This window comes from Pseudoliparis swirei, chromosome 4, assembly GCF_029220125.1.
Source record: "Pseudoliparis swirei isolate HS2019 ecotype Mariana Trench chromosome 4, NWPU_hadal_v1, whole genome shotgun sequence".
In the NCBI taxonomy this organism is placed as follows: Eukaryota; Metazoa; Chordata; class Actinopteri; order Perciformes; family Liparidae; genus Pseudoliparis; species Pseudoliparis swirei.
In genome coordinates, this window is record NC_079391.1 from 23704299 (window position 1) to 23717021 (window position 12723).

The following is a 12723-nucleotide window of genomic DNA, read 5'->3' on the forward strand; positions in this document are numbered from 1 at the left end:
CGAAAACACAACGAAGAAGTTCGGAAAAACAGACACATTCCCTCAAGAATAATAGAAAAAGGCTCATCACAGACATGATTGACTTTCACCAGAGTTATTGAGAAGTTTGCCAACTTTAAAGAGAGGAGGGCTACTTGTCTTTACAGTAGTCGGTCTACTCTGTCCCCAATGTAACATGTGATCTCTTTCTGACTCTATTCTGCTCTGAACCTCTTTCATGTGAGGGTGAACCTCTTTTATTCTGTAAACCTCTGAAACCCAACCCAATGTTCCTTAAAGCTGCTCTGAACCTCTCATGCCCAAAGTTACAGTGTGTTGATAGTTGTTATTGGACAGTGTTGAGCACGGTGTTTTCTTGAAATAAAGCTTTGTTTTTGACAATATTCTACTCAAAACCTCTTTCTTTTCTTCTCATTGTTGAGTGCTATTTAAACCGCGCCGCCCAACTGCGCCCCCCCCCCCCAAATTTCACCAGCCGCCACTGTTGGGACTGAGGAGAGGGAGAGAGTATAGAGCAGAGGCACAGTCTGCAGTTAAATAAAGGAATGTCAATCTGGTGTTCTCATCCTTTGGTGCATGGAGGGAGAAACCTAACTGTGCCAGCCATGAACCTGTTACACATATGTTTACAGGCCTTGATGTACTCAGGCAGAGAATTACAACCTGAAGACAGGCCTATGATCAACTTTCAGTAAAGTCCAAACACGGCGATATCACTGAGTTTACATGTAAACCGTTTCAGAATATTGCATCTAAACTTGCAAACTAAACTTTGCCCTTCTGGCTCCGTTTCATGGAGGGCGTGCACTTCCCACTCACCTGTAGCCATGCTGAGTGTCCACGCATACACCGCCATTGAAGCAGGGGTTTCTGGGATACGCGGTGCAGGGCTGATGGGACTGCTCTCTACCCGGGCAGGAGCAGACGGCGGTGGACTCCACCGTCACCGATACAAGACTCATGGTCCCGCAATCCACGACCGTGGGCGTGTCCCTTACGTTCAGAACGTTGGTGCAGCCGCCGGCCCCGGCACACTCTGAGCTTGGACACTCGTCCACCCGCACCTGGGACACGCTGACCTGCATGAACGACTGCAGCTGGATGGAGATGGAGAGAGAAGACGAAAGCGTCGGGTGAAACATGAGGGGAAACTAATGTGGCCCGTTTATAGTTCTGACCCAGGGAGGCATTATCATAGTATTCTTTGAAGTGACTCGCATTCCTTTTCACAGGCTCCTGTACCAACCAGCAGGAGGTTGTGTTTTGTTGTTGTTGTTGTTGTGATCAGTGTTGTCACATCACATGTGGGTGTAGTATGTGTGAACAAACTATTTTAATGTTATTTAATTTTTTTCTGAATAAATCAGAGTTTTTCCACAATTATTAAAATATACAGGACTGTCTCAGAAAATTAGAATATTGTGATGAAGTTCTTTATTTTCTGTAATGCAATTAAAAAAACAAAAATGTCATGCATTCTGGATTCATTACAAATCAACTGAAATATTGCAAGCCTTTTATTCTGATTTATTGCTGATTATGGCTTACAGCTTAAGAAAACTCAAATATCCTATCTCTAAATATTAGAATATCATGAAAAAGTATACTAGTAGGGTATTAAACAAATCACTTGAATTGTCTAATTAACTCGAAACACCTGCAAGGGTTTCCTGAGCCTTGACAAACACTCAGCTGTTATAAATCTTTTTTTTTACTTGGTCTGAGGAAATATTAAAATTTTATGAGATAGGATTTTAGAGTTTTCTTAAGCTGTAAGCCATAATCAGCAATATTAAAAGAATAAAAGGCTTGCAATATTTCAGTTGATTTGTAATGAATCCAGAATGCATGACATTTTTGTTTTTTTAATTGCATTACAGAAAATAAAGAACTTTATCACAATATTCTAATTTTCTGAGACAGTCCTGTATATCGAAAAATCCATCTGTGTTGAACGGACATTTTCAAACTTCACTTCTCCGTTTCAGCCTTGACAAAGGCAGCGCCGACGAGATCCACTCTTTCCGTTCATACCTTTCACAATAAAAGCCCTAGTCATATACACTGCTTACCAGAGGGAACTCAAATTCCATCAGAGCATTTCTCTAAATGGAAGCTCAATACAACTTTGGCCGTACAGCAGTTGACCTCAGACGGGCTGCCAGACGCTGCCCTGGATCAATAAGATCATGGCAGTAATTTTTGCCTAAACTTGGAGTGTGGTTTAAGGCCGTCAAAATATGTTTTTTGTTCATTTTTGGCTTTTTGGAAATGGTGTTTCATAAATGATAACTTTCATTACCGCAAAAAGGAAGCAAATGTAAATCTCTATTCTCTATATCTCTATTAGAGGAGTATACTGAAAGCCCCATTTAAAGGTAACCAGGGTACCTACGAGATTAAGAGTCAACATGGAAGACATGTTGACATCAGATGAGAGGGAGGCTGGTATGTGCAACTATATATGAATAAGAGGTTCATATAATTGTGATTACAAATAAATAAGTAATTGTTGCATCTCTCCTGTATTGGATCAGCGTTTATCACATTTCATGACAAACACACATTTGCACAACTCTACTCTTGATGGGAAATAAAGGTTAAATACACATTTGTGACTTTAATAACATACTTGTTCTGGGGTACTCTTTTATTTGTTTGTTTAGCAATTTATTTTGCACATTTTCAATTTTGATCTTTGTTACGTTTATTGTCACGCATCGATCACCAAGTCAAATTCCTTGTATGTGTAACATACTTAAAAAACTATGATAACTAATGAGATATGTGTATGAACATGAGAAATGTAATAAAGCATGCCAATCGTGAAATACTTCACGGTAATGATATTGGTGCACTGAAACACTTTATTCAAGTACTTTTATACTGCACAGTAAATACATATTTAGTGAAAAGCCTGCATGGGGTATGTATGGCTGATCTATGTCACACAGACAAATGAATGTGGGCATACGCACCAACACACAGACAAGCATCTAAAGGCTGATATGGAACGTGTATATTCAGCGAGAGAATATGTTACAGTACACTAGGCAGGTCAGGGCGGGTTTTCTGCACTAGTTCTAAACGCTGATGAGGCAGAAAAGGAAGCTGTGACTATCTATAGGTTTTAGCGGTTTAATGAAGCACTGGCAGGGAAAATGCATCATAAATTGAATATGTACTGTAGTGTTGTATTGTGTGTGTGTGTGTGTTTTGCATTTGAAAGTGCTGTCCTTCACTGGTTAGAGTGATGATGGTCGAGGAGATTTCTTCTGAGTTTACATGCATGGATTCATGCAGAGATAGAGACACACACACGCAGACTTGCTCGCTCACGCGCACACATGCACGCACACACACGTACACACTCGATTTTTCAAACTCACAGACTCTTGCGGACCCTCCCGGTGCGCATCGCGGTGAAGCGGCTCACTGCATGCTCGATGTTCTGGACTGATTCAGTGCAACTGGATTAGCTCACTAACCATATAGTTCACATTTAATCCACTTATTCCACCAAGTGATCTGTGTGCTGTGACTTTGATGTGGGTTGCGTTTCAGGGATCATTGTTACTGCTGACGGATGTCACAAAGCACTTGATGACAATAATAATATTTTTTATTTCTGTAGCACTTATAAAAAACCACAACCCCAGAGCAGCGAAATACAAGATAAAAAAAAAAATATGAGGTTAACGGTTACAACTAATCACACTAACAAACAAAGCTAGACCAACATAGATCAAAACTTCACAGAAAGCTTTTAGAAGGGATTTAAATGATTAAACTGATTATGGCATCTCTGTTGCATCAGGCAAATCATTCCAAAGTACAGGTGCACTAATAGAGGAAGCACCTGTAGTCTTCAGCCCGTGAAACAACTAACACGGCCTTTCATGAGGATCTCCAGCTACGTTCCAGCTCATCAGTAGTCAGCCGTCCGGCTCGCGGCTGGACCTTTCTGTGCTTTAAAAACAATCGGTAAAGTCCTCAAATCAATTCTGAATCCGACTGAAACGAATCTTCCTGCTAAGACTGGGGTAATATGGTGTCCACATTTAAATTCCAGCCATGACATTTTTAACAAGCTGTGCACGGGAGATTTCGGCCGAGGTAAAGCAAGAGTTTCAATCGTCCAGACTAGATGAAATCAAAATGTTCTGGTTCATGATGAGATACAACATGATGAACACAACATTCTGATATATTTCTGTGCTGAAGGAAACAGTGCTGCTCAATGCTATTCACCTGTCCTTTCAAAGTCAGGTCACCATCACAACTGCCTCCTTAGTTTCTTTCTACAGGCTTTATATTCAGTGAAAAGTTACCTAGATTGTGAAAGACGGTTGAATTGACGCACATGCTTCTATTGGTGAGAGGATGTCCAGCCTTGTGCAGATTCAATCAAACATGAACGGGGTCCTGTGGGAGTTTAATGATGTTAACTGGGCCTGCAGTTGGTTGGTCATACTGGAGTTATGAACCCTCTTCTTCGGGCTCTTTGTGGCATTGGATGTTATTTGACAAATCCTTTTGCTTGATTATCCGACCAAATAAGCTGTGGAGGTGGTGTTTGGATTCTAAGTGGATTGGTTTGCAGGAGTGTAGAAAAATATATTTTTACTTCGGCAGTAAAGCTACTTTAACATGGGGGGGGGGAGGTAATCACTGTACTTGTAATTAGCTTTCTACTATTCAGATGTTTCTATAATTTCGATGTTTGTTTGCAAGGCCTTCAACTCGTTGAGTAGCTACTGAAATGTGTCCATGGAAATCATCAACTATGCTCAGCCTTAATCATTTAAAACGGATATGAGGACATTGTTAGAACTTCATGGAGAATAATATACATGTCGATGCCATTTATTCTTTTTCATAAATACATCTATAATCATACTGGGTGGAACATAAGGAGCACACACATGTTAGGTTGAGAAGTGGATTGTGCTTCAGAAGATGTTTCTTTAGATGTTTTTTTTCTTTCTTTTTTAGCAAGAATACATTAATCTACTGTCATCTATTGTAACGGATCCATTGACACTGACTGATAAACTGAACTGCAATATTTCTACTTCAAAATAAGAATATTACTTCAAAATATGAATCTCTTGTGCACCATTGTATATTGTGCATGCATTCGCAATTGTGATGAAGTAATAAAAAAGAACACAAGATAAGGTCGGGTCAAGAGGGCCTTAATGTAGGTCAAGCTCTCCTTTCCAAGGATAATGGATCCTACGTGACATTACAAACCAATGAGACACACTCAGTGCGGTTACATGCAATCGAATTATTGGCTTAGTCGGACTGAAATCGAATTATCCGTTTCATGTAAACACCTTAGTCGGACTATGTGCGGTCCGACTTCGGTCCGATTAACACCCCTGGATAGCTCGGTCCGATCCAGTTGATAATTCGACTCTCGCGGCATGTAACTCTGAATTCGATTCGGAACTGGACTTTGCGTCTTTGCGCATGCTCGAGATCCCGCCGCCCTCCCTCCCATGTCGTGACCCGGAAGTCGAAAGAGACGATAAATTAAATTCTCCGTGTACCTTCGGCGACGGCGTCTTCTCTCCGTTATCAACTCAGCCAATAGCGCCATTTGCATTCGCTGTACTCCTATTAACACCATGGAAGAATAGTAGAGGGATGTAGTCCTTGCTCTCTGTTCGCCATCTTTCTCGAAATGTTGTTGTTGGTGGTGGTGAAGAGGTCAAGCGGAAATGGCTGTATCACCACGAGTTGTAATGAAAACAGCGCCGCCTATCGTATCGGATATGACATGCTTTCGGCCAATGATTCGAATTACTCACTGCCATGTATATTGGGATAATAGCAGATCCCCCAAAAGATAGCATAGTCCGACTAAAGCAAGATTCGAATTATACCATCATGTAAACGCACTGACTGTAGAAATGTCTGAAGTGGGAGGAGGAGGCAGGAGGGAGGCTTCTTGGGATAGGCTTCATGCTGGGTGTCAGGTGATTTAAAAAGCAGTAGGTGGACAGCTGAGATATCCACCTGAAAATAACTTTTCATTAGCAGGCGGCCCAATAACGTAAAGAGGAAATAAAATGCCTCCATCCAGTTCAATGACACCCAAAAGAGGGCCTGTGAGTTTGGATTGCCAAAAAGACACTTAAATATATTGATTGAAGAAGCTTTTACCTTCATTCCTTTTCTTTTATTCAGGTGGGGCGGGGCTCTGTGTCGTTTCATTTCTTCTATAGATTATATGTTGAAAAATAGATCTCCCTGCTCAATAGTCTGTCTCTGGAAAATACTTCATCCCACACTCGAGTCTCTTAATCCCCGAAGCCTGAAAATTAATCTGCATGCCCAATTTTTTGTCATAGCCAGCCACATGTTGAGAACATGTACAGAGGGGCATGCACTTGATTTGTGAAAGGCGGAAACAGTTCGTATAGCGAGCAACAAAAGGACCATAGAGACGTATTGTTCCCCGGATTATTGTTCCGATTCAGCGAGAAACTTCTGCATCCTCTCCACGGCCCTCGGGGACACATCCTTATAATGATAAGATGAACCTCGGCATTCGAGCGCCATGCCAATGATTTAAAGATGTCTTAAAAAAACAACAATTTAGTGTCATTAAAAGTTAAGTGGAGCGTGCTGGATGAAAACACTGAGGGATAACTTCCATTATTAGAGATGGGAGGATTGTTTTTTAATCTCCTACTTCTGAGGCATTTCTGGCAAAATTGAGAACATTAATAATGAGCGTCATCTTCTGCACCGCTCCCACCCTTCTTCACCTTACTCATTCCTCAACCTGGCTGAATACAGATGAAACACTCACAAATCACAGCTGAAAACCTGGGCTTCCTCTACACTTACACCTCGCTCTCTCTGTTTTTTCTTCCTTTTCATCCTGAAGACTTCAATCAGAAACTGGCACGCTTTTCAGCTCATCCCTAATCTCTCACCTGTTTTTCTTCCTCGAACAAAAGCCACATGAAACAAAGGGAGGAAGCTAAGTGAGAGAGGGGAAGAGTTAGGGAGTACAGCCTAGGCTGACCAGCGAGGCCTTGCCTGGAGTCTCTCCCTCCCTCCCTCCCTCTTTCTTTCTCTCACCCTCTCTCTCTCTTTCTCCCTCCCTCTCTCTCTGACTTTTGAGACGTGACATGAGGTCTGACTGAAGCCAGCGGCCAGGGAGCGTCGGTGTGATGAACTGAAACCTTTGTTTTCGCTCTATGATGGTATGCTTTTTCATGTTTTCAATTTTGCTTTGCCTGCCCTCTCCAGTGGGTAGAATGTACTATTGTCAGACAATGTATGATCAAATAGAGTAAGATCTATGACATCTTACATGCAGCTCTCATTTGACAGAGCCCAGTTCTTTTAGATCATTTTTTTTTCTCTCTTCCTGTGAACCTCCAAAGAATTACAGGCAGAATACACACTGTGCATTTCTGTTAGAGTCAATTTGGGTTGGATTTAAAAGGATGTTCCACATTCATGGACCATGAATGCAATAGAAATTCCATTTCATTATCAAAACCACTGAGCCTTTTAAGGGTTGTGGGTCGCTGGAGCCAAACTCAGCTGACATTGGGTCAAGGAAGGGTTCACCTGGACAGGACTTCACTGTATAGAGATAGACGACCATTCACGCTTACATTCCCACCTTCGGGCAATTTAGAGTCTCCAATTAACCTGAGCTGCGTGTCTTTGGACTGTCAGGAAGCTGGAGAATCCGCAGGTAAGCTGCCATGGAGAACGTGCAAACTCCACACATAAGGCCCGCCCAGGATCGGGGATCGAACCTGGGCCCCTCTTACTGTGAGCTGACAGTGCTAGCCACTACACCACCTTGCAGCCTAAAATAAAAATTACGTTATTTTTCTGTTGGCCCAGAAAAAAGAAAAAAAAACCAAGACAATGGCCTACATCATGCCTCATTTCAACGCATGCGGAAAAAAAAGAAGAAAAAAAATCAGTGTATTAGAGGTGGAGAATGATCTGTGGAGTATACAGGACTGTCTCAGAAAATTAGAATATTGTGATGAAGTTCTTTATTTTCTGTAATGCAATTAAAAAACAAAAATGTCATGCATTCTGGATTCATTACAAATCAACTGAAATATTGCAAGCCTTTTATTCTGATTTATTGCTGATTATGGCTTACAGCTTAAGAAAACTCAAATATCCTATCTCTAAATATTAGAATATCATGAAAAAGTATACTAGTAGGGTATTAAACAAATCACTTGAATTGTCTAATTAACTCGAAACACCTGCAAGGGTTTCCTGAGCCTTGACAAACACTCAGCTGTTATAAATCTTTTTTTTACTTGGTCTGAGGAAATATTAAAATTTTATGAGATAGGATTTTAGAGTTTTCTTAAGCTGTAAGCCATAATCAGCAATATTAAAAGAATAAAAGGCTTGCAATATTTCAGTTGATTTGTAATGAATCCAGAATGCATGACATTTTTGTTTTTTTAATTGCATTACAGAAAATAAAGAACTTTATCACAATATTCTAATTTTCTGAGACAGTCCTGTATATCACTGAGACAGAGGAAGACGGACACATTATACAGGCTGTCTTTGGCAATAGGAGATGAATCCGCCATCAATTAAGAGATTTTATACTATTTAATATGGCTTTGAGACGAAGGAATTCGACAAAAACACATGACCAAAATACTGCATCACACTCCCAAAGCAGCTGTTCTATGGGGCACAGAGGGGCACAATATGGGGGCACACAGGGGTTTCAATTTGAACAGAGGAGGCTTTGCTCCTCGAGAGGTGTAATGCGTCTGTTCTTCATGAGAACAGGCTGGTATTTTTGTAAAATTCACATATTCAAAATACCAAACTATTTATTTCGTCTGGTGATCAGGTGTTTATCATATTTCACGTATTGATCGTGTATTATGAACAGAACTATGACTGAGCTCAGCTTTAATTGTACAGTTCACATCATTTGAACCATGTATACACTGCAGCCCAGTTTACACACAGACCAACAATTTGAAGGGACAAAAAATAATTGGGGCGATTTAACATTAAGTCCTCCTATTTATTATTTGGTTTCAAATTGTTGGCAGCAAATAAGGGACGTTTACTAAAGACTGCAGCATGAAGTTATCTTCAAGCTTGCTTTCGTGGCTTATTATTGTCTTCTAATATGATGATTTTAAATGGTGTCGAGAGTCAGAAACATACTGCTCTTTGGTCCTGGAATCAGAGGATCGGCAGTTCAATCCCCGGCTCTGATAGCCAATGTCGATGTGTCCTTGGGGAAGAAACGTAGCCCCCCCCAAATTACTCCCATAGCTGTTCCTACGGTGTGAATGTTAGGTACTGATGTGCAGGTGGAACTTTAGCTCCTCCCACCAGTGTAAACAAAGGGGGAATCATTCAGACTGAGCACTTCTGAAGAACATCGGAGTGGACATTTTGCACCTGCTCTTGATCCTCTGAAGGTTTCGAGATCGCTTCAACCGTCATGAATTATTGTTTGTCATTATTTCATAGGCTTGTTTACATATTATTATTTGTTTCTTGAATAAATACTTTACATTTGAAAGGAACTATCTTAACATCCTATCTTGTGCTGGGACGCATTTAGTTCCGACAAGCTGGAGACATGTGTAGCGGTAGAAATTTTTGTCCTCCGCTGAAAGATTAAAGGTAAATAAGTTAAAGTGACTACGAAGTATTGGTTGCTCAAAGATTATGAGTGGAACCATTTCCCTCTCGGTTGTGTGCAGCCAGCGAGGCATGTTCTTTACGTTAATGTTTCGTTGCCCGTATTTACGTGCAAACTGTTTTTGTGAATGCCAACTTATTCTATGTATGTTGAAATGTATGTAAACAGTTTGACAGTGGATTGGTGACGGTGGTGTTGACTGTGGTGAGACGAATAAATCCATCAGTAACTGAATCACTAAGTTGTCCTGTATTTCCTGGAGGGAGTGATAGTCGCCATTAACTTGTTTTTTCCTTATTCTTCATTTTCTTGCTTAGAACTGACCAACATGTCGGTGTTCTTAGTTTGTGCGCCTTTCATATGACGAACAGGAGTCTGAATCTCCCAGTCGAGCATCTTGTTGAAGGGTATCACCATGAAAGGTCCGCGTCTACCAGGGTCTGAGGCTGTGAGGCAGCGCTCCCCGTCAGTCTGTGACGATAATGTTAGCTTGAGCTGCGACAAAGCAGAGCTGTCAACAGACATTTTGAGATATCTTTAAGCTACTTTAAAAAAAGCTACTGAACAAAAAAGAACAAAATGAACCTTTGATTTGCTAACTGTGCAAACAAAATGTGTTTGCCATTATGCTTTCTAGGTGTTTAATGAGATGTAGACCAATATTAAAGGCTTTGAGTGGAATAACAAAATAAATTTAAAAAAAACTAATCAGATTTCAAATTACAACAGGCATTGTTCACAGGAGACAATAGGCACAGGTGTTGCTTATAACATTAACAATGGCTTTGTTGTATTCAAGTGTCCAAATAAGCAACAAGCCGCACAATAGGAACCCTGGCATGTGGTGTGAAAATGTCCTCGTGGAAAAGGCCCATTTATGTTGGTTAATACTGGAGAATTGTGGTGTAGCTGCACTTTGTCCTGTGTTCACGGTCTGTAATAATACAAATGATGCAAGAGCATCCCCGACAAGCAATGTCAATAAATATACGACAGTGTGGATGATGATCTGAGGATGATGACGTGATTATCGTTCGCATGCTGTTCAGAACGGTACAGAGATCACGGTCCGGTGCACGCAGAAAACACGGTATCTAGAGTGATGCATCCATTCATACACCCTCCCCCCCCTCACCCACACACCCACACATACACACCTAGACCCACACACACACAGCAAGTGAGAACAACAGAAACCATCCAAGTGCACGAATGACAGCTATCTTTTTTAGTATTTTGGGGATTTCAGAAGTCTGTCGTTCTAAAATGAGTCCAGGACATGTGACGCTCTGCTCCATCTTAACAGTTGTATCACTGATGCTGTCAGGTCTATGTTGTGCGTGGATTCTTGACTGTCAGTCCTGCGCCCAGCAAACAGAGACAAACGTCCCCAATTTTGACTGGCATATTTGTTGTTCTGGTATTTAGCGCATGCTTCTGCTAAAACATTGCTGGAGGCAAAAAACGCTGCCTGCAAGCAACAAGCTGTTGCTTGTGGGGGTTTCTCTGTGGGGTTTCTCTGTCTCAGCTTAACGCAGTGCTTTTGTAGTGCACTTGGTCGGATCATGCCATGCGGATTAGGTGTGCCTCATGCATGAGGTTGTGTTGTCAATCCATCAAGTCGTGGAATGGCAACACAGTCCCCAGCTTACCAGCCAAGTGAAACAACCAGAGTGTACAGAATCAATTGCGTCCACCTTAAGTGTCGACACCGATAAAAAGCTAAGGAGCGCCAACGAGGACCTACCTTTTGTTTGTGGGCGGCCACATATCCATGGATTTTCTCGGGCTGGAGGAAGGAGGGCCCGCCGCGCACGGCGAAGCGGACATCCAGCATTCGCTCCTTCACATCCATGAGGCTGAAGATGTTCACATTATCAGGTGGAAGGGAGAGCATCTCGGACAGGAAGTCCACCAGCAGCTCGTAGCGGCTCCGCTGCTTTCCTCTCAGCTCAATGAACTCCGTTGCTGTGATGTCTGAGGAGCACACACACACACACACTATTGAAATGATGGTCTGTACACAAGTGGCTTCATTATTTCCATCCTTGATAAATGATAAATACAATCATTTTCAAACTGGGCCCGAGTGCATAACAAAACTAGAACGGGCACTCGGTAGAGCACATACCTTCGCATATCACAAGATTGGGCATTGAATTAGTCCCCGGATAATAACCAATCATCCCACAAAATGTCATGCGATTCAAGAAGATGTTGACCTTTTCATGACCATGACCTTTGATCCAATCGATCTCAAAATCTAATCAAATGGTCCCCGGATAATAACCAATCATCCCACCAAATTTCATGCGATTCAAGAAGAGTTTGACCTTGTCATGACCTTGACCTTTAACCCGATCGATCCCAACATCTAATCACATGGTCCCCGGATAATAACCAATCATCCCACCAAATTTCATGCGATTCTGTTTAATACTTTTTGAGTTATGCAAGTAACACGCATACAAATAAATAAATAAATACATGGCGATCAAAACATAACCTTTCCGCATTTTCAATGCGAAGGTAAAAATAGTCCAGAGCAGTGGAGACCGGACCTGTAAAGATACATTATTGAACATGGCTTAGTTTATCAACATTTTTTAAATTCTGATATTTGATATTAGTATTTCTTTCTCTATCTTTTAATAATCTAATGGTAAATGTATTCTTTTAGAAGCATTTCATGAGAAGGCACAGCAGTTTGCTTTTCTTGTAACTGCAGCTCATCTTTTGTGAAAGTACCTGTCAAAATTGTTTCAAGGTGGTTTTCAAGACTTTCAAGAATAGAACAAGAGTCAAACACTAATCTTTTTACTTATTTTTTTAACCAACAGTATTTGTGTGTGCATGTGTGCTTGCAGATGAATGTAGTGATTGTGACTTGGATTGTCGATACTTTGCCAGCTAAAAAGAATTATATTCAGTATTTTATGATTACATTCACAAGCATACTCTGCAGCAAGAAAGGAATAGTCCATCTCCTGTTAAGCATGCCAGCGTTGTATGTTTAAGGACCATATTTGACA

At 41.1% G+C, this 12723-nt stretch overlaps 1 protein-coding gene across 1 annotated transcript in view; it reads right to left on the bottom strand.

Moving 5' to 3' along the window:
* Window positions 1-12723, bottom strand: part of si:ch211-186j3.6 (neural-cadherin) — a 327506-nt gene that overhangs the window by 111067 nt on the left and 203716 nt on the right. Inside the window, exons 25-26 of the mRNA XM_056412797.1 lie at window positions 11439-11668; window positions 820-1097 (exon numbers count right to left, since the gene is read on the bottom strand). Coding sequence (XP_056268772.1) covers window positions 820-1097; window positions 11439-11668 — 508 coding nt within the window. The remainder of the gene's footprint in view (window positions 1-819; window positions 1098-11438; window positions 11669-12723) is intronic.